The sequence below is a fragment of the Pseudogymnoascus destructans genome, assembly GCF_001641265.1.
Source record: "Pseudogymnoascus destructans isolate 20631-21 unplaced genomic scaffold scaffold_11, whole genome shotgun sequence".
In the NCBI taxonomy this organism is placed as follows: Eukaryota; Fungi; Ascomycota; class Leotiomycetes; order Thelebolales; family Thelebolaceae; genus Pseudogymnoascus; species Pseudogymnoascus destructans.
The window spans coordinates 390,587-412,468 of NW_020167530.1; the positions used below are offsets into that span (position 1 = coordinate 390,587).

The 21,882-nt window shown below is 57.5% G+C and overlaps 8 protein-coding genes across 8 annotated transcripts; 3 read left to right on the plus strand and 5 right to left on the minus strand.

The window, feature by feature from the left end:
* Positions 1 to 66: 66 nt before the first annotated feature.
* On the minus strand, positions 67 to 970 carry CSM3 (chromosome segregation in meiosis- protein; the record flags this gene model as incomplete). The annotated part of the gene is made up of 2 exons (XM_024468569.1): positions 67 to 774; positions 905 to 970. The coding sequence occupies 2 exons, from the start codon at positions 968 to 970 to the stop codon at positions 67 to 69; spliced, it is 774 nt and encodes a 257-aa protein (XP_024323858.1).
* A 260-nt stretch (positions 971 to 1,230) lies between these two features.
* Positions 1,231 to 2,435, plus strand: VC83_04944 (uncharacterized protein). The gene is made up of 4 exons (XM_024468570.1): positions 1,231 to 1,352; positions 1,448 to 1,675; positions 1,801 to 1,933; positions 2,022 to 2,435. Exons 1-4 carry the CDS (start codon positions 1,333 to 1,335, stop codon positions 2,103 to 2,105), a joined length of 465 nt encoding a protein of 154 aa, XP_024323859.1. The 5' UTR covers positions 1,231 to 1,332; the 3' UTR covers positions 2,106 to 2,435.
* Positions 2,436 to 2,546: 111 nt separating this feature from the next.
* On the plus strand, positions 2,547 to 6,861 carry VC83_04945 (uncharacterized protein; the record flags this gene model as incomplete). The annotated part of the gene is made up of 3 exons (XM_024468571.1): positions 2,547 to 2,851; positions 2,906 to 5,870; positions 5,924 to 6,861. 3 exons carry the CDS (start codon positions 2,547 to 2,549, stop codon positions 6,602 to 6,604), a joined length of 3,951 nt encoding a protein of 1,316 aa, XP_024323860.1. The 3' UTR covers positions 6,605 to 6,861.
* DID2 (Inherit from dotNOG: Snf7) lies at positions 6,753 to 7,931 on the minus strand (the record flags this gene model as incomplete). The annotated part of the gene is made up of 3 exons (XM_024468572.1): positions 7,497 to 7,931; positions 7,339 to 7,416; positions 6,753 to 7,238 (listed from the first exon to the last, which is right to left on the minus strand). The coding sequence occupies exons 1-3, from the start codon at positions 7,545 to 7,547 to the stop codon at positions 6,753 to 6,755; spliced, it is 615 nt and encodes a 204-aa protein (XP_024323861.1). The 5' UTR covers positions 7,548 to 7,931.
* Positions 7,932 to 8,614: 683 nt separating this feature from the next.
* VC83_04947 (uncharacterized protein) lies at positions 8,615 to 10,689 on the plus strand. Its single transcript, XM_024468573.1, has 2 exons — positions 8,615 to 9,300; positions 9,351 to 10,689. Exons 1-2 carry the CDS (start codon positions 9,005 to 9,007, stop codon positions 10,411 to 10,413), a joined length of 1,359 nt encoding a protein of 452 aa, XP_024323862.1. The 5' UTR covers positions 8,615 to 9,004; the 3' UTR covers positions 10,414 to 10,689.
* A 544-nt stretch (positions 10,690 to 11,233) lies between these two features.
* Positions 11,234 to 13,940, minus strand: VC83_04948 (uncharacterized protein). The gene is made up of 3 exons (XM_024468574.1): positions 13,187 to 13,940; positions 12,836 to 13,004; positions 11,234 to 12,698 (listed from the first exon to the last, which is right to left on the minus strand). The coding sequence occupies exons 1-3, from the start codon at positions 13,407 to 13,409 to the stop codon at positions 11,981 to 11,983; spliced, it is 1,110 nt and encodes a 369-aa protein (XP_024323854.1). The 5' UTR covers positions 13,410 to 13,940; the 3' UTR covers positions 11,234 to 11,980.
* A 50-nt stretch (positions 13,941 to 13,990) lies between these two features.
* Positions 13,991 to 17,281, minus strand: VC83_04949 (uncharacterized protein). The gene has a single exon (XM_024468575.1). It carries the CDS (start codon positions 16,940 to 16,942, stop codon positions 14,762 to 14,764), a length of 2,181 nt encoding a protein of 726 aa, XP_024323855.1. The 5' UTR covers positions 16,943 to 17,281; the 3' UTR covers positions 13,991 to 14,761.
* Positions 17,282 to 18,014: 733 nt separating this feature from the next.
* Positions 18,015 to 21,851, minus strand: VC83_04950 (uncharacterized protein). Its single transcript, XM_024468576.1, has 7 exons — positions 21,675 to 21,851; positions 21,539 to 21,617; positions 20,991 to 21,454; positions 20,751 to 20,935; positions 18,654 to 20,703; positions 18,480 to 18,597; positions 18,015 to 18,425 (listed from the first exon to the last, which is right to left on the minus strand). The coding sequence occupies exons 1-7, from the start codon at positions 21,762 to 21,764 to the stop codon at positions 18,274 to 18,276; spliced, it is 3,138 nt and encodes a 1,045-aa protein (XP_024323749.1). The 5' UTR covers positions 21,765 to 21,851; the 3' UTR covers positions 18,015 to 18,273.
* Between the last annotated feature and the right edge of the window lie 31 nt (positions 21,852 to 21,882).

Below are 21,882 nucleotides of genomic sequence, written 5' to 3' on the forward strand. Positions count from 1 at the left end.
TGTGTGCGCGAGTATGTGATTCGGAGCGGTGCTCTGCGGAGATCGTGTATGACACGGTACCATTCCTCACCACCCCATCTCAGCCATAGCGTCCATATCGTCATCAAACTCGTCCTCCTCTAGCGGCGTCGTTTTGTTCGCCAGGGCCGCTGTGCTGGTAACCGTATCGACATCCACCCCCCCCTCCTCCGCTAGCAGCGCAGCGAGGTCATCCCCCTCCTCTTCCTCCGCCGCCGCGCCGGGGAGGGGAACAACTGCGCCCGGTCCGAAAATACTCGTCTGCCCTTGTCCCCGCGCGACGGGTTTAGCGACAGCAGCTGCACGCCGCGGCGACGCGCCATACAACTCCGCTATTGCATCCGGGTCATCATCCGGTACATCAGCGCCAGGCGTCTCCCCCCGCTCCGCCGCACGAGACGCGAGGTCCGTGAAAATAGGCGCTATCCGCTCCGTCCCCTGCCTCTGCATCTCCCCCTGCGGTCTCCCCACCCCCTCTCCATCCCCCTCTCCCTGCCCCCCTTGTCCCGGCCTCCCCTCCTCAATCCACCCCCTCCGCGCAACCGCAACAGTCTTCTTATGCCCCACCCCCTCCACCATCCTCAGCGCATCCCCAAACTTAGCCTTGGGGTACAAATCATCGAGCCACATCTGGTACAACCCCAGCAGCCGCTCCGCATCGCCGTATTCGTGACCCTTTCCCTTGAGGCGCAGGGTGCGGGCGCGCTCGCGCAGGCGCGGGATGCCGCGCGCGGAGAGGAGGCGGGTTTCGTCGAGCTTGGGGCGGGGGGCGCGGGTGGGGAGGGTGAGGGGGGCGTCGAGGCCGAGGGCGTTGTTGGTTTTGGAGTTTCTGGAGGGGGGGGGGAGGAGGCGCGTAAAGGGGGGGGGAGAGCGATTTGGCGAAGACGGAGGTGTAGTCGTTGAAGAGGGCCTCGAGGTCGTCTGCTTCGGCGGGGGGTGGGTTGGGTGGCATGGTGGGTGGTAGGTGTCGAGTCGGCGGCTACTTGAGTGTGATTCAGTCGCGAACACGAGCGGAAAAAATCCGAGTCATTCCCAGCTCAGATAACGCTCGTCGTGACTATCTCTCCAGTTCTAATCGTCGTAATAATTGAATTTCAACGTTGCTTGCTCCTCCTCACGCGTAACTCTCAGAAGCGGGAGACGCGTCCGGGGCGGCTCTTCACCTTACGCCTGGTCCGTGCGCGCGCCTTTCCGCCAGTCCACTAGCGCAGATTCGGCAACGCAGCTTGCACGATTCGAAGACCACGACGACGAAAGACACCCCACCAGCTCATCCCCCCATCCCACCACCGACGCGCTCAACAAACCGTCGCCATGTCCGCACGCCAGGCCAGGTCTGTCCTCCCCTTCCCCCCAACCTGCCGCGGCCAATTGGACGCCGCAATTGAAACATCGCCCAGGAGCCGACCGCTGACAGCTTTCTTGGCAGATTCTCCCAATCGACGCTCATCGATACGACCCCCCTCCCCGACTCGATCCCGGCGGTGCAGGAGGTCGGGGCGAGCTCGGCGCCGTTGCTGAGCGCGAGTTTTTTTATCGGCGCGAGGTGCGGGAAGTATAATGATGATTTTATGCAGTGTAAGACGGAGAGTAATGGCACGGCTGAGATGGATTGCTTGAAGGAGGGGAGGAGGGTCACGAGGTGTGCGGCTAGTGTGTGAGTGTTCTCTGCTACTTTTGGGTCTTGGGGGTGGTTGGGGGGGGATTGGGGTGGTGATTGGGGGGGGGAAGGGAAGGGGTGGATGGGCTGCGGAAGTAGGGAGTGAAGGCTAATAGACGCAGTATTGACGATATCAACAAGAACTGCCTCAAGGAGTTCCGTCGCCACTGGTCCTGCCTCGATACCAACAACCAGCAGCTGTGGCAGTGCCGCCCCGCTGAGCGCGTGCTGAACAAGTGTGTCTTCGAGACCCTGGTGAGTTTCCTTATATCTTTTATTTACCTCCTATGTTAGATAGGCGTGTCGTGGGAGGGAGTGATGGACATTGGCTAACGGGAGGCAGAAATTGGAGAAGGTTATCCCGGATACGCCGAAGGGGGAGGTGCCGGTGCATTTGAGGGAACGACAGATTTACTCGCAGAATTAGGCGGGTTGAGATGGAGTGGGTGGAGAGGGGAGTGTTAGATGTGTGTATATAAATTGTGGGGGGTAGAATGGACTTGTATTCGATGATTTTGCTCGCTATTGAATGTGTTGGTGATGTTTCTTGGGAGGTTGGAATGATAGGATCCTACCTCCCACCTTCTCTCTGAGGGGCAAATGCAGGTGATATGTTGGAAATGGAGGCTATGGAGGCTTAGACAGTATGACTACGCTTAGAATTTCATATCCTAGCACTCAAATATTCTTCGATTGGATATGCTACAGTTTGCGCAGTCAAGGTAATATTCCAAAACAGATTTGAATATAGAACTACGAATAATTTACTCCATTAAATAACCTACTGTAAATATGCCATGGAAAACCAACATTTTATAAAATTTGGCTGTAAATAAAAATTGTGGGGTATCATTGCCTACCCACCTTGATGACGCCCAACGACATCGCCAAAACCCCCACCGCCATAGCTACCCCCCAAACACAACCACCTTGGCCAAGCTCACCGCGCATACTCAACACAATGGCGGAGGCCCTCGCCGAATCGCTGCAGAAAGTGCACATAGGCAGCACCGACCTCTCCAGAGACGATGCCTGGATTGACAGCATCCTCGACCAACAAGGACCCCGCAAACGGGTCAAGCAGCACCCCGACGATCTGAAGAAGGAGCTGGCCCGCAAGTTCCTGACGCCATCTACATCCTTCTCAACAGAATGGCTGAACAAGCTGCAGCAGTAAGCCCGCCTTTCCCCACTCCCCTCACACCCAGGCAAATACTGACGGAGCAGACGCTGGGACTGCCCCACGGATTACACCGACCTCTTCAAGATCGCGCCAACACAGACACGAACCATAACCCGCTTCACGCGCGAAGGGCTTGAAGGCCGCGTCACAGGCTACAAAGAAGTGACCGTCCCCGCCAACAGCGCAACAGCCAAGAACTCGACCTCCCTGCTCCGCAAGCCGGGGAACCGCGCCGAGTTTGTGCGCGGCGCCGCGGGCTTCTTCCCGTTTGCGCCGGGCGGGCTGGAGGGGGTTGAGCAGGCGGCGGCGCTGGAGGAGCAGATGATGCGGGTTGAGGGGAAGGGAGTGCCGGGGGCGGCGAAGCTGGAGAGGGTCATTAATTTTGGGGCTGGGGATGGGCTGTTGCAGATTGCGCCGGGGTTTGCGAGGGGGGTGAATTTTAAGCCGAAGAAGGGGAGGGGGGAGGAGGTGGAGGCGGAGGAGGTGGAGGAGGTGCTTGATCAGGAGCCGGTGGATGATGAGGGTCTGGAGAGGGGACAGGGGGAGAGCCCTAGGGAGGCTTTGGAAGAGGAGGAGGAGGATGAGGAGGAGGAGGAGGAGGAAGAGGAGGATATTGATTCGATATTGCCGGTTGAGTTTGCGGCTTTTGAGCCCCGTAGTGCTCTAGCTACGTCGGCGGCGAAGAGGGGAGCTAGGGAATGGGCACATATGGTGGATATCAAACGTGGGATCACCAATTTCAGAGAGCTTGTGCCTGATATGGCGAGGGAATGGCCGTTCGAACTCGACACTTTCCAGAAGGAGGCCGTTTACCATTTGGAGAGCGGAGATTCCGTCTTCGTTGCTGCGCACACCTCTGCGGGGAAGACTGTGGTTGCCGAATACGCTATTGCTCTCGCGGCAAAGCATATGACGAAGGCTATCTACACATCACCGATCAAAGCACTGAGTAACCAGAAGTTCCGCGACTTCAGGCAGATCTTTGACGAGGTTGGTATTCTCACTGGTGATGTTCAGATTGCGCCAGAGGCTAGCTGTCTCATCATGACGACTGAGATTCTCAGGAGTATGCTGTACAGAGGAGCCGACTTGATCCGCGACGTCGAGTTTGTCATTTTCGACGAAGTTCATTATGTTAACGATCTAGAGAGAGGTGTTGTATGGGAGGAGGTTATCATTATGTTGCCGGAGCATGTTACTCTTATCTTGTTGTCCGCCACAGTCCCCAACACCTACGAATTTGCCTCGTGGGTGGGGAGGACGAAGAAGAAGGACATCTACGTCATTTCAACAGCAAAACGACCTATTCCACTAGAGCATTATCTATGGGCGAACAAAGACATCCACAAGATTGTAGATTCGGATAAGAAGTTTATAGAGAAGGGCTGGAAGGCGGCCAACGATGCTATGTCGGGACGCGATAAGATTAAGGCGCTACCTCCTGCTGAGACGTCAGGTCGGGGCAGAGGCGACCAGAGAGGAGGTAGAGGCGACAGGGGCGGCCGAGGCGGAAACCAGCGCGGTGGTGCCCAAAGAGGAGGTGCCCAGCAACGAGGAAGAGGAGGTCCTCCCCGCGCCAGCCACAACCCCGGACACATGGGGCGAGGTGGACGACCCGGCGGAAGGACGTCAGCAGCGCAGGATAAGACGCTCTGGGTGCACCTCGTGCAATTCTTGAAGAAGGAGTCTCTGCTTCCTGCATGTATATTCGTCTTCTCGAAGAAGCGTTGCGAGGAGAATGCGGATGCGCTGAGCAACCAGGACTTCTGTACAGCGATTGAGAAGAGCGCCATCCATATGACTATCGAGAAGTCAATTGCGAGACTTAAGCCGGAGGACCGTGTGCTGCCACAGATTGTGCGGCTGCGCGACTTGCTTGGAAGAGGTATTGCGGTGCATCATGGTGGACTGCTTCCTATTGTCAAGGAGGTCGTGGAGATGCTGTTTGCTCAGACTCTCGTCAAGGTTCTCTTTGCCACTGAGACGTTCGCCATGGGTCTGAATCTGCCGACTCGCACAGTCGTGTTCTCGGGATACCGCAAGCATGACGGACATTCCTTCCGCAACCTCCTTCCGGGAGAATACACCCAGATGGCTGGGCGCGCCGGCCGCCGCGGTCTCGACACAATCGGGACTGTGATAATTGTCGCCCCCGGCGGCGATGAGGCACCGCCCGTCACCGAGCTACGGCAGATGATCCTCGGCGAGCCGTCGAAGCTGCGCTCCCAGTTCCGTCTCACATATAACATGATCCTGAACTTACTCCGCGTGGAGGCGCTCAAGATTGAAGAGATGATCAAGCGAAGTTTCAGTGAGCACGCGACGCAGCAGCTGCTGCCTGAGCACGAGAAACAGGTCAAGATCTCCGAGGCGGACTTGGCCAAGATTAAGCGCGAGCCGTGTGAGGTCTGCGATGTGGATCTCGAGGCTTGTCACCAGGCAGGGCAGGAGTACATGCAACTCACCCTCGATTTGCATCTCGGTGTTCTTGGGACGCCGGTGGGTCGCAGGATGTTCGCGCCGAGGAAACTGGTTGTGTATATGAAAGACGGTGTTAGAACGCCTGGTATCCTCCTGCGCGAGGGTGCGACGAGCGGTCCTAACCCGACTATCCACGTCCTTGAGATCCGCACGCGAAGAGACGTGCGAGATTCGACGGATCTGCTACCCTTCCTGCCTGAGTACAGGGAGATGATGACCAAGCTCCCACAAGCGAAGAAGCACATCTCGACCAAGAACTTATGGGTTCCTGTCGCGGATCTCATCTGTGTCACAAAAACGACGCTCAAGGGCATCGTCCCTGAGATCTTCCAGGGCGGTGACGGATACCTCGCCGCTGTAGCGGAGCTGTCGCGCCTCTGCCAGTCCTGGACGCTCCCTGAATGGGATGAGCTGGACTGGAGCAAGATTAAGGACATGACCACACGCGAGCTGCTCGAGAAGCGAAGGCAGGTTGCAGAGGCCGCACAGCAGGGAGTTTGTATCTCGTGTCCCGAGTTCCTCAAACATGTAAGACACCCCCCCTTCCCGTAGGAAATACACCAATGGCTAACAAACTCCAGTTCGCAATGCGACAAGACGAATGGGTCATCAAAGAAAACATCCACCAACTCCGCCAACTCATGTCCGACCAAAACCTCCAGCTCCTCCCCGACTACGAGCAGCGCATCCAAGTCCTCCGCGACCTCTCCTTCATCGACGACACCTCCCGCGTCGAGCTCAAGGGCAAAGTAGCCTGCGAGATCCACTCGGCCGACGAACTGGTCCTGACGGAGCTAATCCTCGACAACGTCCTCGCGGCCTACGAACCCGCCGAGATCGTCGCCCTGCTGTCCGCCTTCGTCTTCCAGGAGAAAACCGACACTGTGCCGACGCTCACCCCCAATCTCAAGGCCGGGATGGCCACCATCATCGAGATCTCGGAGAAGGTTAATGCGGTGCAGACGCTGCATCAGGTGATTTTGTCGACGGAGGACTCGAATGATTTCGTGTCGCGCCCACGGTTTGGGCTGGTCGAGGTCGTGTATGAGTGGGCGCGCGGGATGAGCTTTAGGAATATCACGGACCTGACTGATGTGCTTGAGGGGACGATCGTGAGGGTGATTACGCGGCTGGATGAGACGTGTCGGGAGGTCAAGAATGCGGCGAGGATTGTGGGGGATCCGGAGCTGTTTTTGAAGATGCAGAAGTGTCAGGAGATGATTAAGAGGGATATTACGGCCGTGGCGAGTTTGTATATGTAGGGGGGGTGGTACTCGTACGGTAGATAGATGGAGAAGGGGATTCACGAGTTGAATAGGATACATTTCACTCCCCCTAGCAACCTTAAAGCAAGCATCGTCGCTCCCAAACCTAAACCCCTGAACGCCCTCTATCTCCCCCCACCTCCATCTACGCACCCTGCCTCAAAGACTTCAACCTCTCGCTACTCGCCTCCTCCTCCTCCGCCGTCGGTCCAACCTTCGTAGTCGGCACCCTCCCCCCCTCCAACTCCCTCCCCATCTCCACCCCCGCCGCATCCGCCACCTGCCTCTTCACCTTCTCCACATCCTCCGGGCTGGCCGTACTCGCGCTCCCCGTCGCCGTCGCACTATCCAGCACCTGCGTCATGACATCGATATCCTCATACTGCCTGCCCAGGTCCGCCATGACGGCCTCGACGCGCTCGAGCTCGATGTTCTTGGTCACGCGGCCCAAGGCGCGGGATACGGCGACCATGGAGGTGCCGATGGATTGGTTGAGGCGCGCGGATTTTATCTTGGCGGCGAAGATGTGGAGGCGTTGTTTGGAGCGGGTTAGGTCGCGGATGGTGCCTTGGAGGGAGGCGACGAGGGAGGCTTGGCCGTTGATGAGGTCTTCGTCGCCGGTTTTCATGAGCTGGTGGGTTAGCGGGTTTCTTGAGGTGGGTGGGGAGAGGTGGGTGGGGAGAGGTGGGTGGGGAGAGGGGGGAGGGGGAGGGGGAGGGGGGAATGGGTACCTTCAGCAGCTCCTTTGTCTCTTTAGCTTGCTCTTTTGTCAATTTCTCAATCGCCTTCTTGAGATCGCCTTCGCGGAACTGGAGGGGCGAGTAAGTTAGCTGGGTGTGTCGAGTCGGATTGTTGAATCCGTCTTCGGCGGGCGCTTTGGCAGACGTACCCTCAACACCATCTCCGCGTTCATCAACCCCGCCTCTGCTGCTTTTGACATCTTTGTCTCCGTTTATCTCTTTATCTCTTGATGTCTTCTTTGCCCCCTTCTCTCTCTATTTCTCTTTCTCTCTTCCGTTCGTTTCCGTAGCAAGGCCGGTAGGTTGCGTTGCGATTCTTCTGATATAATCTCGTTATAAGGAAACAGTTCTAGTAGAGAAAGACAAGGGATGAAGATGCGATGAGGCTGAACTGAATCAAACGTCGAGGTTGGCGCCTAGCACAGCGTATCGGGGTTTCGTGGTTGGTTGGTAGTGGCTTATACGCGTGATGACGCAGCGGGGTAATGCGGCGGGGGGAGGTTTTAGGCGATATCACGTGGATTGTCATTTACAGTATCACGTGATATATCATTATTGGGGTGGGCGGGTTATACGGTTATAAGGGGCGGCAACTACAGGATTCAGCATAGAGGGGAGGTATGTACGGCCCCCATTCCCCTGCATCCATATCCACGCCATGCAAGGCCCCTATAATTCCTTCGCCGGATAACGCCCCCCTTTCCTCTCCACCACCACACACCAAGCGGCTCGCGCACATGGCTGGCGATCGGGGAGATTAGGAGGGATCATCCCGCCCCCGCTGTTTGTGAGGGATGATTACTGTATTGTATATTGCTGGACGAGGGGATGGAAGTCCGCCATCCCTCCATTGACGGACCAGCCAGAGGTGGTGGGGGATTATTGATTGCCCACGCACTATTGCCCCTCTAGACCTTGCACAGTGGTGGTGGGTGGTGGTACAGGTCAGTGGTGGTCAGTGGTGGTCAGTGGTGCTGGTCAGTGGGGGGTGTCGTATACTGATGAATTAGCGGGAATACGCTGAAACTGCACGGTAAGCAAGCCGAGACGGGCTTCACTCACTCAGGCTACACTAGGCTACACCTCCACCACCACCACCCCACCATTACCCCACCACCTCATTCTATCTTGCCCTCTCATTGGCTTGTCAAGTCTCGCTTAGGCTCCACCTAGCCACACCCGCCCCCTTGGCCTTTTGCTTCTTACTGTACGGACACGAGGTACGTACTCATTCCTACTCCTCCCACCCCAACTCGACGAAAAACCAACTTTGCAACATCTGTCCTCAAGTCCATAAAGGACACCGTTTCCCCTCCAAAAGTCGTCGTCCTCTCTTGCCAATCCATCACAATTCACACACAACAAACCCTCTTCGTGCTCTCTCACCCTATCATTCATCTCTTGCCTCTGGGCGATCCACTAATAACTCGGAACTGACTCACGAACCTGATATTACACACTTGTTGGGAGCCTGGCAGGCAGTATGTTAATGCGCGCTGACTTCTATTGAACCATCTTCCTACATCATCAAATCATCATCACCATCGACAATTGATCGACATCCCAATAGAAGATATCGACACTACCAAACCATCACGCTTTCATATCAAGAGACTGCTGCAATAACATACTGCCGGGCCTACATCCAAAGTCCACCATGTCTCCCAGCATCAAGTTCGAGCTCTCCCCCGCGGAGTCGCTGATGGAGCAGTTCGAGGGTTCCTCCCCGAATGAATCCTACCCCTCCCTCTTCGATGGCATGAACCCATCCGAGATTGACGGCTCAGAGTACGACTACGCCGACTATGAGCGCTTCGAGACCCAGACCGACAACGACAGCGTCACAGCTGCCGCCAACGGGGGCGACCAGACACAGCCAGAGAAGAAGGTCGTCAAGAAGCGCAAGTCGTGGGGCCAACAACTCCCAGAGCCAAAGACGAACCTCCCTCCAAGGTACTACCACTCACCACTCCCACCCCCAACTACTCATCTAACAACCCCAGGAAACGTGCCAAGACAGAAGACGAAAAGGAGCAACGCCGCGTCGAGCGCGTCCTCCGTAACCGCCGTGCCGCACAATCATCACGCGAGCGCAAGCGTCAAGAAGTCGAGGCTCTCGAGTCGGAGAAGGTGGCCATCGAGCGCCGAAACCGCGACCTCGAGCTCCGCCTAGCGGAAGCCGAGGCGCGGAACCTGGCGCTTGAGCAGCAACTCCTCCGTCTCTCCTCGACATCACATTACCTCTCTTCTCCCTCCCAAAAATCCGTGGATGTGTCGTCACCACCCCAGGTCACATTCTCGCAACCACTCTTCCCCTCCGGCGACTCCGCGCCATTCACCAACCAACGACCCCAGACCGTCAACCCCGCCTCCCTCTCGCCTTCCATCCGCCCCGTCTCCTCCACAGGAGCCGAGTCGTCTAACGCCCGCGCCCCCGACGTGACACAACACTCTGCCGCGGTGTTGTGGGACCTGCAGTGTCCGTCGGCGGCGCATCGGCCCTGGACGCCCCTCGCGCTCTTACCAACCCTGATCTCTCTCACTACTACTCTTATGCTCCCTCCTCGCCCTCGCAGTCCTCGCTCTTCGACGACATCCTCCCCGTCGCCGACAGCTTCGCTCTGGACCTCGCTCATCTCGACCCTTCTCACGCCCACCCCTCGCTCGCCAACATCAACAACAACAACGGCAACGCCGACATCTTCCCCGACTTCCACCTCGACGACTTCCTCGTCGCCCACCACGACGCCTTCGACAACTCGCCCTCGCTCTTCCCTGAGGAGTGCGCACCTGCGACGACTGCTGGCCTGCAGCCCCCATTTGGCGCGTCCACTGATGGATGCGACGATGGGCGCAATGCGGTCACTGTCTGAGCGTCGTCTGGCTCCCCAGGTTAGTACTGATGGTGTAGTTGAAGAGGGCCCGTCGATGGAGGCGCTGGCGGGGTTGTTGTGGGCCACGCGCTGTTCTGCGCGGGATGGCGGGAAGGTTAGACCGCGCAGGCGGAGGTCGTCGGTACGTGATGTTGAGTCGTGTGTGGGCGGGTCGAGTCGGGTTGCGTTATAGGCGTGCCCTCTTTTTATCAAGCAAGGGGTGTGAGTGAAATAAAAGAACGATTACGAGTTTCCTAAAGGGTTTTTTTGGGTGGGATTGGGACGGGATTACGGTGCGTCATGGAGCGTTGGGGATGGCCGGATAGGCCATCCTTCTTTGATTATTGGGATTTTCTTAACGGGGGGGTGGATGTGGATGGGGAGAGGATGTACTCGTATCGGTATGTGTACTGTAGTAGCACCATTCTGAGGAATGATAATGAGGATGAAAGGAATAAAAATGCGAGAGCAATTTCTACCTTACCTTGAGCGTGTATCTGTTTTGTGATGTGCTGTGCTGTGATGTAACGTGATTTGATCCTTTGTTGGGACATGTATCCCACATGAACCCCCCCCCTTTCCCATCCACACACACAACCTACCCAGCCCCGCCCTTTCGTTGTCCGCGGCGCCGGCATCTCCACATCCCATCCCATCCCATCCCTCACTCAGCTCAGCCCTACGTATCCTCAGTCTAGTCTCCAAGGAAGGCGGCGTCTCACCCCAGCCAGCCCCATTCATCGGACTAAGATCTCCGATCTCGGGATCGCTGTTGTCCATACGAAGGTGGAATGGGATGGGAAAGGTCTTAGATCTCGGGTTAGAGGTCTTAGACGCCGTGTAGTGGGGGGAGGGGGGTTTGCTATGACAACGGTGGGGGTGGGGGGGTTGGAAGTGAGTGGGGTGGGGTGGGGTGGGGGTGAGTGGGTGATGTGATGGGTGGGTGAGGTTATGGGGGTCGGCGAGTGGGTGAGAGTCATTGTGAGGAAGTGACGGAGAGAGCGAGTAAGGAGGTGGAGAACTAACTACTAACTACTATTCCACACCCGTCATCAAGAAGAGAACCCAGCATGATCACCTACGTCCATCCATCTATCTATCTATTCTGTCCCATCCGTCCATCCGTCCTGTCCTGATGTGCCCTATCATTCTGCATCATATCCCATCCATCCAATACCCAGCCCAGAAAATACACCAGCAAAAAAAAGCCAAGGTATTTACACCAAAATCTCGCCCACTATCTCTTGGATGTAGATATCCCTTGCGCAGTGCGGTGTTGCTTCCCCACCCCATCCCATCTTATCCCATCGCATCGCATCTAGCAAACCAGGAAACGAACGAACTTCCCCCCGGTTCGCGCGGGTCGAGAAATGGGGGGTAATGGATCGTCGGTGTACGGAGGTAATGTTCATAAGTTTTGTGAGTGGGGGGGCCTAAAAAAGCCACTAGCAGGGCTAGTTGTAGCGCGATAGTGTATTTCGCCTCATATTTTATATGTGATGGATACATGATATGATGATGGTTCGATCCACTCACAAAACTTTTGAACATTACCTCCATAGTGTATCGTCATCGGATATGCATGATGAGCGGACATGCGCCGTGCAGTGCCGTGGAGCGCGACTCGCGACCGCGTATCACCCGTCATCACCGCGTCTCACCGCGTCATAGCCGTAGCCACGACTTGAGTCAGGCAAGCCGAGCCATTCCGTGTCTGAGTCCCAATACTTCAAGGCCCATCAAGGCATTCCCATCCCCACTCACGCCTCCCCCTTCTCTTCCTCCCCCCCCTTCCCACCTCTTCCCGCAGGACTCGTAGTGTCTCCAGAGCAACTCCGCTCCAACCACCCCCCCCAACTCCCCTCCCCCAACTCCAACGGCGTCACCGGCCCCGGACTCCCCAGCGGCCCCAGCCTCGGACTCGCCGGCGAGCGCGAAATACTCAAGTGCGCCGCCCGCGCCGCCGCCTCTACCATATCGCGCTGGTACTGGAGGAGGAGGCGGCGGGTATCTGGTGCTTGTGTTGGGGGGGACAGTGGGGATTGTGTTGTCGTTGGGGGGGATGCGGAGGGTGGGGACAACCTGGTGATGATGGGTGAGCTTGTGGCGGTGGATGAGGGGTGCTCGGAGGAAGTAGACGGTGGCGAGGGGTTGCGGCGGTAGTTAGAAGGGTGGTATTTCCCCTGCGCCACAGCCATGGTGAGTGGGAAAGTTACTGTGCTTTGCGGTGGCGGTGGGCGGAGGTGCGGACGTGTCTGGTTCTGGGCGTGTGTGTGTCGGTGTCGGAGGTGTATCTGCGGCACCGCTGATGATGCTGCTGTGGAGGCGGTGGAGGTAGAAGTAGAAGTGGAGGAAGTATGTGTAGTTCCCTGAGCGAAAAATCCGTCCTGCTCGAGAGTCTTAACCTCGCCGTCCGCTCCGCAAGAGCCGAGCGGCGGCGTGTGCGAGCACTCGGAGCTCCAGGGGGAGAAGTAGCTTCTGGAGTTCACTGATGTCAGTGGTTGTCGTGTGACTCAATCGGGTACCCACGAAACAAATTCTAGGATGGGAAAAGGGGGGGGGGGGGGTGACGCAGGTAGAGATTACAAGAGAGCACAGGAGAGACAGGCACGTACCCAATATCGGCGCCGCCGCGCGCAGACAGCGGCGTGGGCGTGCGGCTGCCGGGGCGGTGGGATCGGTTGGGCGGGTCGCTCTGTGTCTGTCCCTGTTGCTGCTCTGTGGACTGCTGGTGCTGGTCCTTTGGTGGTAACTGAGATGTCGGTGAATACCCGCTTCCGGGACCTGCGCAATCACGTCGTCAGCCACCATGCACGCGCACACGCCCGCGAGGTCAGGGCCCAGGGAGTGGTCCAACGCGCGCGTCGCGTGGCCCGTGCCAGCGCCGTAGAGCGCCATTGAGGAAGCGAGCCACCAACCACCGAAGCTGGGTTGTTGAAGGGGAGAAAGGGAGGGAAGGGACTCACTATTCATCCATGGGTTGCTGGTACAGGCCCCATAACACGCCATCTCCGCGGATGACAATGATGCGGACGCGGAGGTCATGAAATATGATGAGCGCTCCATACCGCCGGGAGAGGGAGGGCGGGAGGCGGGCGAGCGCGCGTGAAGCATGTTGGAATGTGAGGAGGCGCGGGAACGGAGACTGGGGCGTAGGGAGAGCGAGGGCATGCGAGGGCGGGGTGTCATGGTATATATGCGTTTGATGCGAGGAGGGCGCTGAAGGTGCGCGGCGCCGTGGGAGAGTCGGAGGGGGTGGTATGGCTGGGTAATTTGCTGGATAATTGCTGGTGTTTGTTGGTGGTGTGTGGTGCGAGCGAGGGTGTTTTTGAGAATCCTTTCTCCTTGCAGTTTTGATCTTCGCGTGTTGTGAGGTGGAGATTGAGGTGAAGAATGGATATTCCCGGGCGATACAAGGGCTTGGCCTACGTTGCGGTGTGCTATTGTTAGAGAAAGGGAGATGGTGGCCCTCTTTGTGTCGTGTGGACGGATACGAAACCGCCTCAGTAGCTTCCTTCCTTCTTCCTTCTCCCGGATGTGCCGTCTTGCCGTTCACAAATCCAAGATCCAAGTGGCAGGCCAGGCGCACGTCGAAGCTTCAATATGTCGTCCAAGCCAGTGTGCGTCAAAGCTTCAATATCTGATCCAAGCCAGTGCGCGTAGAAGCCTAATATGTCGACCGGAGAAGTCAAAACATACTTAGCAACCACCTCCCCTTATACCCCCTTCATCAACCCAAATCCCTCCCTTCCCCCCCCCCCACCATCACCGCCGCCCCAGCGCAAGCATAGCCAAGCCCCCGTCTTCCCCCTTCGAGCACGCGGCGTGGTGATCGGCCAGCTACGACAGCAAGAGAGACCCCGTTTTTAACGGTGTCGTGTGTCTGGCACCACAGGACCCCGATCCATCCACTTCCACTTCCACCAGCGACTCCATCGTTCCTCCCACCCACCAATCCATATCTCCCCACTACCCCGGGGATAGTGGGGACGCTGATACCATGACGCTGCACACTCCACCCATTATAGCGGGGCGGCTATGGGCGGGGCGGGGACCATTTCGTGGGAGTTTGAGGGCGTGAAAAGGGTAAGTTAGGGTGGGATGAAAAGGCTTGATGGGTATGACAGGAAGGGCAACAGTCTTGGTGGTTTGTGGTTGTGGTCGCGATGTTGTTGTGACGTTAGTATAAAAGAACTTTATCGTTGCGAGTGTGTTGGAAGGGGAAAAGGGATGTGCGAATGGGAGACCAATCCTGTCTCGTCTTATCATGCAACGTCAATTCCAACATCCCATCTCGATGTTTACCCCGTCGACAACATAGTTTGGGTTTCAAAGAGTTCAACAAAATGCCCAACACATTCTCCAAATGGATTGACAAGAAGTTTCCGCTTTCACAAAAGCCACGGCGTAAAAAAACTAACGTGCTCACGGCTGTCCATTCTCGGTACGAGTAATAGTATCTACAGTCCCACCGCGGCACAGCGCACACTGCCATCCCGTCCTCTACGACGACAAAATAGCCCTCTTTGCATTCCCACTACCTATACCACCCCGAGTCTCCCCATCCCCCGTACCAACCCCTCAACCCCAGCGTCCCCCGCCCCAAAGAATGATAGCACACGCTTTCGTATACCATCTAACATACCAGCCAGCACGCCTGTACTGTGTCGCGACCGTGATGCCACCAGGTTCGCGGGTATGGTTGTTGTTGGGGTGGAGCACGCACAGAGCGCTGTCGCAGGTACAGCTGTACGGACGGTGCATGAGCACAGCGCCACTGGCCTCCGGAGCGCCTTGTGCCTATCCCTAGATTCTCTGAGTCCAGACGCGGCAGCGTGAGGAGAATATGGTGTTGAGAGTGAGGAGGAGGCGATGTAGGGCGCAACCGCGGCGTGGAGCTGGGTGTTTCGTTCCAACGGGACCGACGATGCGGACGCAGTCGGTGAGGAAGAGACGAGGTAGTTCGCAACGGCGGCGTGAAGTCGGGTGTTTCGTTCCAATGGGACCGAGGATGCGGACGCAGACGGAAGCCTGTGACTACTCGTAACTAAGTCCCTGCGTGAGTCCCGGAGCACCTTGATGTACTCCAAACGTTGGTGTTGGTTAGCAGCCACGGCCGTGGCCATGGCGTGAGACGGGGGCATGTCACCTTCATCGGAGGCGCGCAGGTCTCTAGTATACGGAACTGCGTTCGCAATCGGATGGCCTCGTGATGTCGGCGCGCGGATCTGTTTCGATGTTACGCGTGTCTGGCGGCGGCGTGGCGTCGTGGACGTCGTGTTCGGTGGTTCGGCCCATGGAACTAGATATATACCGGATGGGTCGTCGACTATGCCATCACTACTCTGGCGCTGGAGCGTCGGGGTAGCGGGGTCGGATTGTAAGTTGTCCCATAACGTACCGTCGATAACGAGGTCGCTGGCATGGACGCTGCGATCCCTAAAGAGATCCAGCTCGGGACTCTCACTACTACCACCTATCTCACTAGATGATGTCGGACTTAGATCGCGAACGCGTTCCAGCCCGCTAGGGACGTGCGAGGAGTCAGACTGCCCAGATGGCGACGTCGATGACGACGACGCCTGGGTCCGGGCAGACGACTCGCCCACCGACGCCGGGGCGGACGACAGAGACGCATCTGCTTCCCCGCCGTTGAAGTACGACGACAGCACGAAGTTATCGTACCACGCCCCGCCTTCGAAGACACGGGGTTGAACATTCGGCCTGTCTTGAACATGTGGGAAGAAGTTGTCAGCTGACGCCGGCGCAGACGCGAAGAAGTCCTCGTCCAGTGCATCGAAATCGAGAAGGTCCGACGGAAAGAGTCGCGGGACATTGCTGTTCTCTGCCAGCAGCTGGTCAGATGTGAATCCCCAATCGCCAGGCACCAAGTCGCCCGCCGGAGCAGCGAAGTTCCATGCCAAATTGTCTGCGGCTATCGGAGCCTGCGACGCCGGGCTGAACGACTGCCCGAAGCTGGTCTGCGGGGAGATACTCGCGCGCGATCGCGGGGACGTCGATGCGGATCCGCTGCTCTGCCACGGCGAGCTGACGGAGCTAGCGTTCTGCGACGACGAGGCGGACTTCGGCGCCGGGCGGTGGTGCGAGGGCTCACACTTTTGCTTGCTGCGCTTGCATGCTGGGCAGGCGCCGAGCTTGCGCATCTTGGCGGCCTGCTCACGCTGTGCCTTGGTCTTGGGGCCGCGCGACTGGTTGTTGGTAATGTCGACGCCGTCGGCGGTCATGATGGAGAAGCCGGGGAGGCGCTTTGCTGGGCTAGCGGAGGCGGCGGAGGAGAGCGAGGAGATGGAGCGCTTGCTCGATTTGGAGGAATGGGAGGAGGTAGACGCGGAGGCGGAGAAGGACGAGGTAGACGCGGAGGCGGAGAAGGATGAGGATAGCGTGGAAGTAGTGTAGGCGGATGGAGAGAAGGAGGTGGTAGGCGCGAATGCGGGGGAGTATGGCTTTGCCGCGAACTCGGGCGTGCTGGTCGCGACGAGGTAGGTGCGGCAGAAGGGCGCGGGCATGGTGGAGGCAGCGGCCGTGTCGAAGAAGTCAAGGGCGATGGTCGCGCGCTTCTGCTGGAGGTTCGCGGGGCCTGGGATGTAGGCGTCCACGAGGCGGTCGTGCTCGGCGGTGCCGACGGCGGGCTCCCAGATCAGCGGCGAGCCAAGCTCAAGCTGCGTGATGGTGAAGATTTGGAGGGGGGCCTGGTGTTGCATTGGAAGTGATTTCTCGAGTTTTATTGGGAAGAGAATAGCGTTGTGCGTGGGGGGGGGAATGCGGGGAGCATGCAATTGGAAAGTAGTTGCTGGTTTGCCTGAGGTCTAACGGTACGTTGTAAAAATATAGTACGTAGACGAGGTCTTGTAAAACTGAAAGCAGACCGTAGCTGTAATCGAGCTTACGTTGTCGCTGGAGTAGATGAATATCCCTCGTAGTCGTCGATTGTCGTATAATGTGGCAAAAGATGAAAAGAGAAAAAAGAGGCCACCAGGCAGACAGCGGGAAACTCTCACATTATGAGGTCGCGATGTGTTTGGGGCGGGAGGTGGGCAGAGCAAGGTTTGGACTGTTTGATTCGTGGGCTACGGCAAGACGAAAGAGGAATCGGCGAGGCAGGGAGGAGATACTCGAGTACTCTAAGCCACTGTCAATTGCAACTAGAGGAAGTAGTGGGATGTATTTTTAGAGAGATTGCAGGGCGGGGTGGGGTGTCAGAGTTGGCTAATAATACTTAGAGGTACTTCATCATGCCACAGTGTGAGGTCATCTAGAGGATCTAAAGGAAGCTTGCACACACTTACATGCACCTGCCCACGCTTCCACAGCCTTCGGGAGAGGGAAAAGAGTCATCCAGCATCCAGACACGAGACAGCGCAGCACTGCCTAATGGGATGCCAATGCGGCGATGCCGCCCATCGACCTGCCTATAGTGCGAGTTTGAGGGTTGACTCATCAGTCGTGGGGAAATTGGGAAATTGGGAAATTGGGGGAGATAGGCTCGGCGATGCGAGGTAGGGTAGGTAGATACGTAGGGAGCGTAGTTTGACGGGACGGGGCGACGACAGCGACTAGATCAGCCCTACAGAACCCATCCAGAAAAGTCTTGTATGTGCATGCATAAATCCATCGCTGACCTCCTCTACGACAACGATACAGAACTCAAACCACTCTTCCTCCGAGCCCGTATCCATCCATATCCCTCGTGTCGCATGTGTCACCCCCCAACCGCCCCCATAATCCCCATCCCATCTCCAGTAGCGGCGACCCCCCTATCCAATCCCCATCCCATCTCCAGTAGCGGCGACCCCCCTATCCAATCCCCATCCCATCTCCAGTAGCGGCGACCCCCCTATCCAATCCCCATCCCATCTCCAGTAGCGGCGACCCCACTATCCAATCCCCATCATCAATCAATCAGTCAATCAGCCCACAAAAGCCCTCCTCCTCTTTCAACGCCAAAATATCCCCGTTCCTGTCCCCTGTCTCACCCTCACCCAATCATCCCTTCATCTCGTCTGCTCCCATTATATTGGGGGGTATGGCATCTCTATGCGCTCGCGCCAGCCGCAGCAGCCTCCTCAGCCGTCTTGCGGGCGATGACGTCGGCCTGCGCGACGGCGGACTCGACGACAGTGCGTTCCTCGGGGGAGAGGGAGTTGGTGAGGGAGGTGTAGAGTTGGGGTTGTTCGGTTTGGAGTTCTGTGGGCGTGGTTAGTTCGTGTTTTGTTTCTGTTGGGGGCGGGGGGAACATACTCATGAGAGCATCGCGGAACAATCCGTACGGCTCCACCTTATCCAGCGGCGTCTCGAGAAGACTCTCCTCGCCGAGCTCGTCGTCGGACCCATCATCCAGGTTGCCGAATTTCTGCGCCTGTATATCCGTTAGACCTCACTCCACACACCGCAGCACACGGGACGCAAACTCACCTCCTCGTTCAAAAAGTCAAGGTATGCACTACTCTCATCCTTCCCCTCGGCATCCTCCTCCTCCTCGGCCTCCTCAGCCCACGCCGTATCCTCACCACCCCACTCAACGCCCTCCTCCTCCTCATCATCGCTATACACACCATCCGCAAGTGGATAATCGTCCTTGAGCGCCTCCTCGCGGTTCTTCGCAGCCGCAGGCAGCGTCTGGAACAGGCGCACGATACCCTGCAGCAGGCGCGGCCAGCCCTGTTGCACGCTGGCGGGGACCTGGTCCGGGTTGAGGGTCAGCAGGGCGACGATGGCGGCGATGGCGAGGATCTTGTCGTGGACGCGGCTGAAGGCGTCGATGCTGCCGAACCACAGGCTGAAGAACTTGTTGGTCCAGCCCTTGGCTTCGAGGACGTGCAGCGCCAGCACGGGGTTGTAGTATATGGCGTTGATAACCATCTCCATGAGGTGGATCTTGTAGGACTTGACCTTGACGTCGGCATTGGTCAGCGTGGCCATGGCCATCTCCACGAAGGCGAGGACGTATTGGTCGATGCTGCCGCGGAGGGAGAGCATCATGCTCTCGGCCAGCTTGCAGGCGCAGATGCGGTCGACGCCGCCGACCTTGTCGTCGTGGAACATGTCCTGTACCATGCCGAACATGGCGTCGAGGTATGCGGGCGTCTGCACCAGGTGTGCCGCGCCGTACTGCACGAGGTTGTCGAGCGCGGGGAGCATGTCCTCGAGGTATAGCTCTGCGCCTGCCTTGAACGTCTGGTGGATCAGCTCAAAGGCTTGCCACATCGTTGGCGAGATGCTCTTGGCGGCGAAGGTGCAGCTGTCGATGATCTCGAAGACCTCGTTATACAGGTCGTACAGCTTGTTCTCAAGCGTGATGCTGATGACGGGCATCAGGATCGACTCCATGTGCAGCAGCACCTCGGGTGTGCTCTCGAGAGTAAGGATCAGAGTGCCGATTGTCTGTAGGACACCCAGCGCCGTGATGGACTTGTCGTCCAGGTAGTCGCCGTACGAGTCGTCGTCGCCGCGGCTCTCGTTCTTGTCCAGCAATCCGTTGACGATGCGCAGGTATGTGTCGCGCAGCTGCTCGCTGAGGGCAACTGCAAACGGCGTAAGCTCAGCGGCGAACACCTCGACAAAGTCCTCCATCACGTTCGACAGGGCGTCGACATCGACCTCGTTGGCCAGCTTCAGGAGCTGCTGCATGATCTGCGGGATGTTCTGCTGCATGCTGGTGCGGATGATGTCGTGTCTGATAAGCGGCTGCAGGGCCAGGGCGGCCTCGACACGCACGGGCAGCTCTGGGTCGCCCATGCACTCGAGGATCTTGCGGTAGATAACGAGCAGGTTGTTCGTATCCTTGAAGTCGAGCTGCTCAAACTTCTCAACCGTGTCGCACGCGCGTGCGCGCAGGTATCCTTGCGGGCTGTTGAAATCTGGGAAGACGTAGCGGACGAGGAAGTATTCGACTTGCGTCGCGATAGGGCTTTTCTTAGCCAAGATGACGCTGGATAGGGTGCCGATCATGCGAAGGGCTCCCTCCTTGGCGACGTGGTTCTTCTTGCTGTCCTCTGTAGCCTCGTACTCGTTGACGATGGTGTTGACAAAGGTCAGGATGGTATAGGTCTGCTTCCTGCGAACCTTGGTAAGGGTAACTAGGAAATTGGTAGCGGCAACATCAGGCGCGGAGACCTCCTCGTAAAAGTTGAGCTTGTGGTGGAGGTAGTCCTCTGGGTCAGTGTCGAACTTCTCAATGTCGTCTTCCGACAAGCAGAGCACAGGGAAGAGGAAGTGAGTGACCAAAGTATCGAGATGCGGCTTCAGGTGAGCCCACATCTGCTTTGGCTTAACACACTCGTCGAGGAAAGCAAGGGTATATGATAGGCAGCGTCTGCTAAGCCAAGTGGTTTTGGCAACCCACTTCTCGATCTGCGCGAGGTAGGCCTTGAGAATCTCAGGTGCGATAGTGGCGATGAAGTGCTTCGCAAACTCAACGTAATCATCCCCGTTTCCAGAGACGAGAGAACCTGGGTTTCCATAGCTATAGAAGTTAGAACAAGTTAGGTCGTAGGCTCGCACAAAACATACCGGACAAATAGTCTGTTCAGGTTGAAGTATGCCCACTTCTTTGCCTTCCACCAGTGGTTCGCTTCACGCTCGGTGAGATCTTCCGATAGAGCGCTTTGTGGGACTTCCTTTCCGATGGTCTGGATGAATAATGAACACCAGCCGATCGTAGTCTGCTCCTGCCTCAGGGAAGCAGCCAGGTCGAACTACACCGTGTTAGCCATTTCTCACCGCCAAGCCCCCCACATAACAAAGACCTACAAAGGTAGCATGTTTATAGGCCTTCAGCGCCAAATGCAACATCTCCCCGGCCTCCTCGCTTGTCTCATTCACCAGCCCTGTCCCAATAACCAGCAGTCTCGGGAATGTCGCCTCAACAATCTTATCGAAATCAGCCCTGCTCTCGCCCGACTTGAACCTGAACACGCGGCAGATGGCCAACAGGCACTGCAGGCCCGCGAAGATGCTCGCCGCCTCATTTGTATTCAGCAGCCGCAGCGTCACGTCCATGAACCCCGGCCAGCGCGCGGGGAAATCACAGTGCAGGATCTTCTGCAGGACGGGCACGAGCTGTGCGCGCACGGCGGCCGACGATGTCGACAGCACGGGCAGGAGGCGTTCCCGGAAGCGGGCCTTCTCTTCATCGCGGATGGGTTTATGAGTGGCAGCCGCATCGTCGCTAACGGCCCAGGCACGCGACACACGGTTTTTGAGGTATACGGCCGCTAATGTGAGTTAGCGGGTTGTTGCAGCAGTTTTGTCGCGGATATGAAACTGGTGTATGGCGGCGTAAGGGGAGAAAGACGTACTCGACAGTCTGACGGAGGCCTCCTGCTCGCCTTGTAGAATATCGAGTAGAGCATCTGTGAAGCCGGCGTGTTCCTCGGCCTGGTGCAAAAAGTGTCAGCGAGATGTGGGGAGAAAGAGGGGTGATATGGTACGGACAGCCTTGAGATCTAGCTCAGCGCGGCGGCGCGCGTCGGCGTCCGCATCGAGCGTCGCGATAATACGACTTCTGACTAGGCCTACGTCCATGTTGCTCGCTGATCCAGTGCGTGGCCGACAAAGGGGGGGGGGGCGCGGCGTGGTGGGTTTTGCGAGACTCGAGAGCGAGATTCGTGGTGGGAGGAAGTTCACTTTTTGTGTGGTGCAG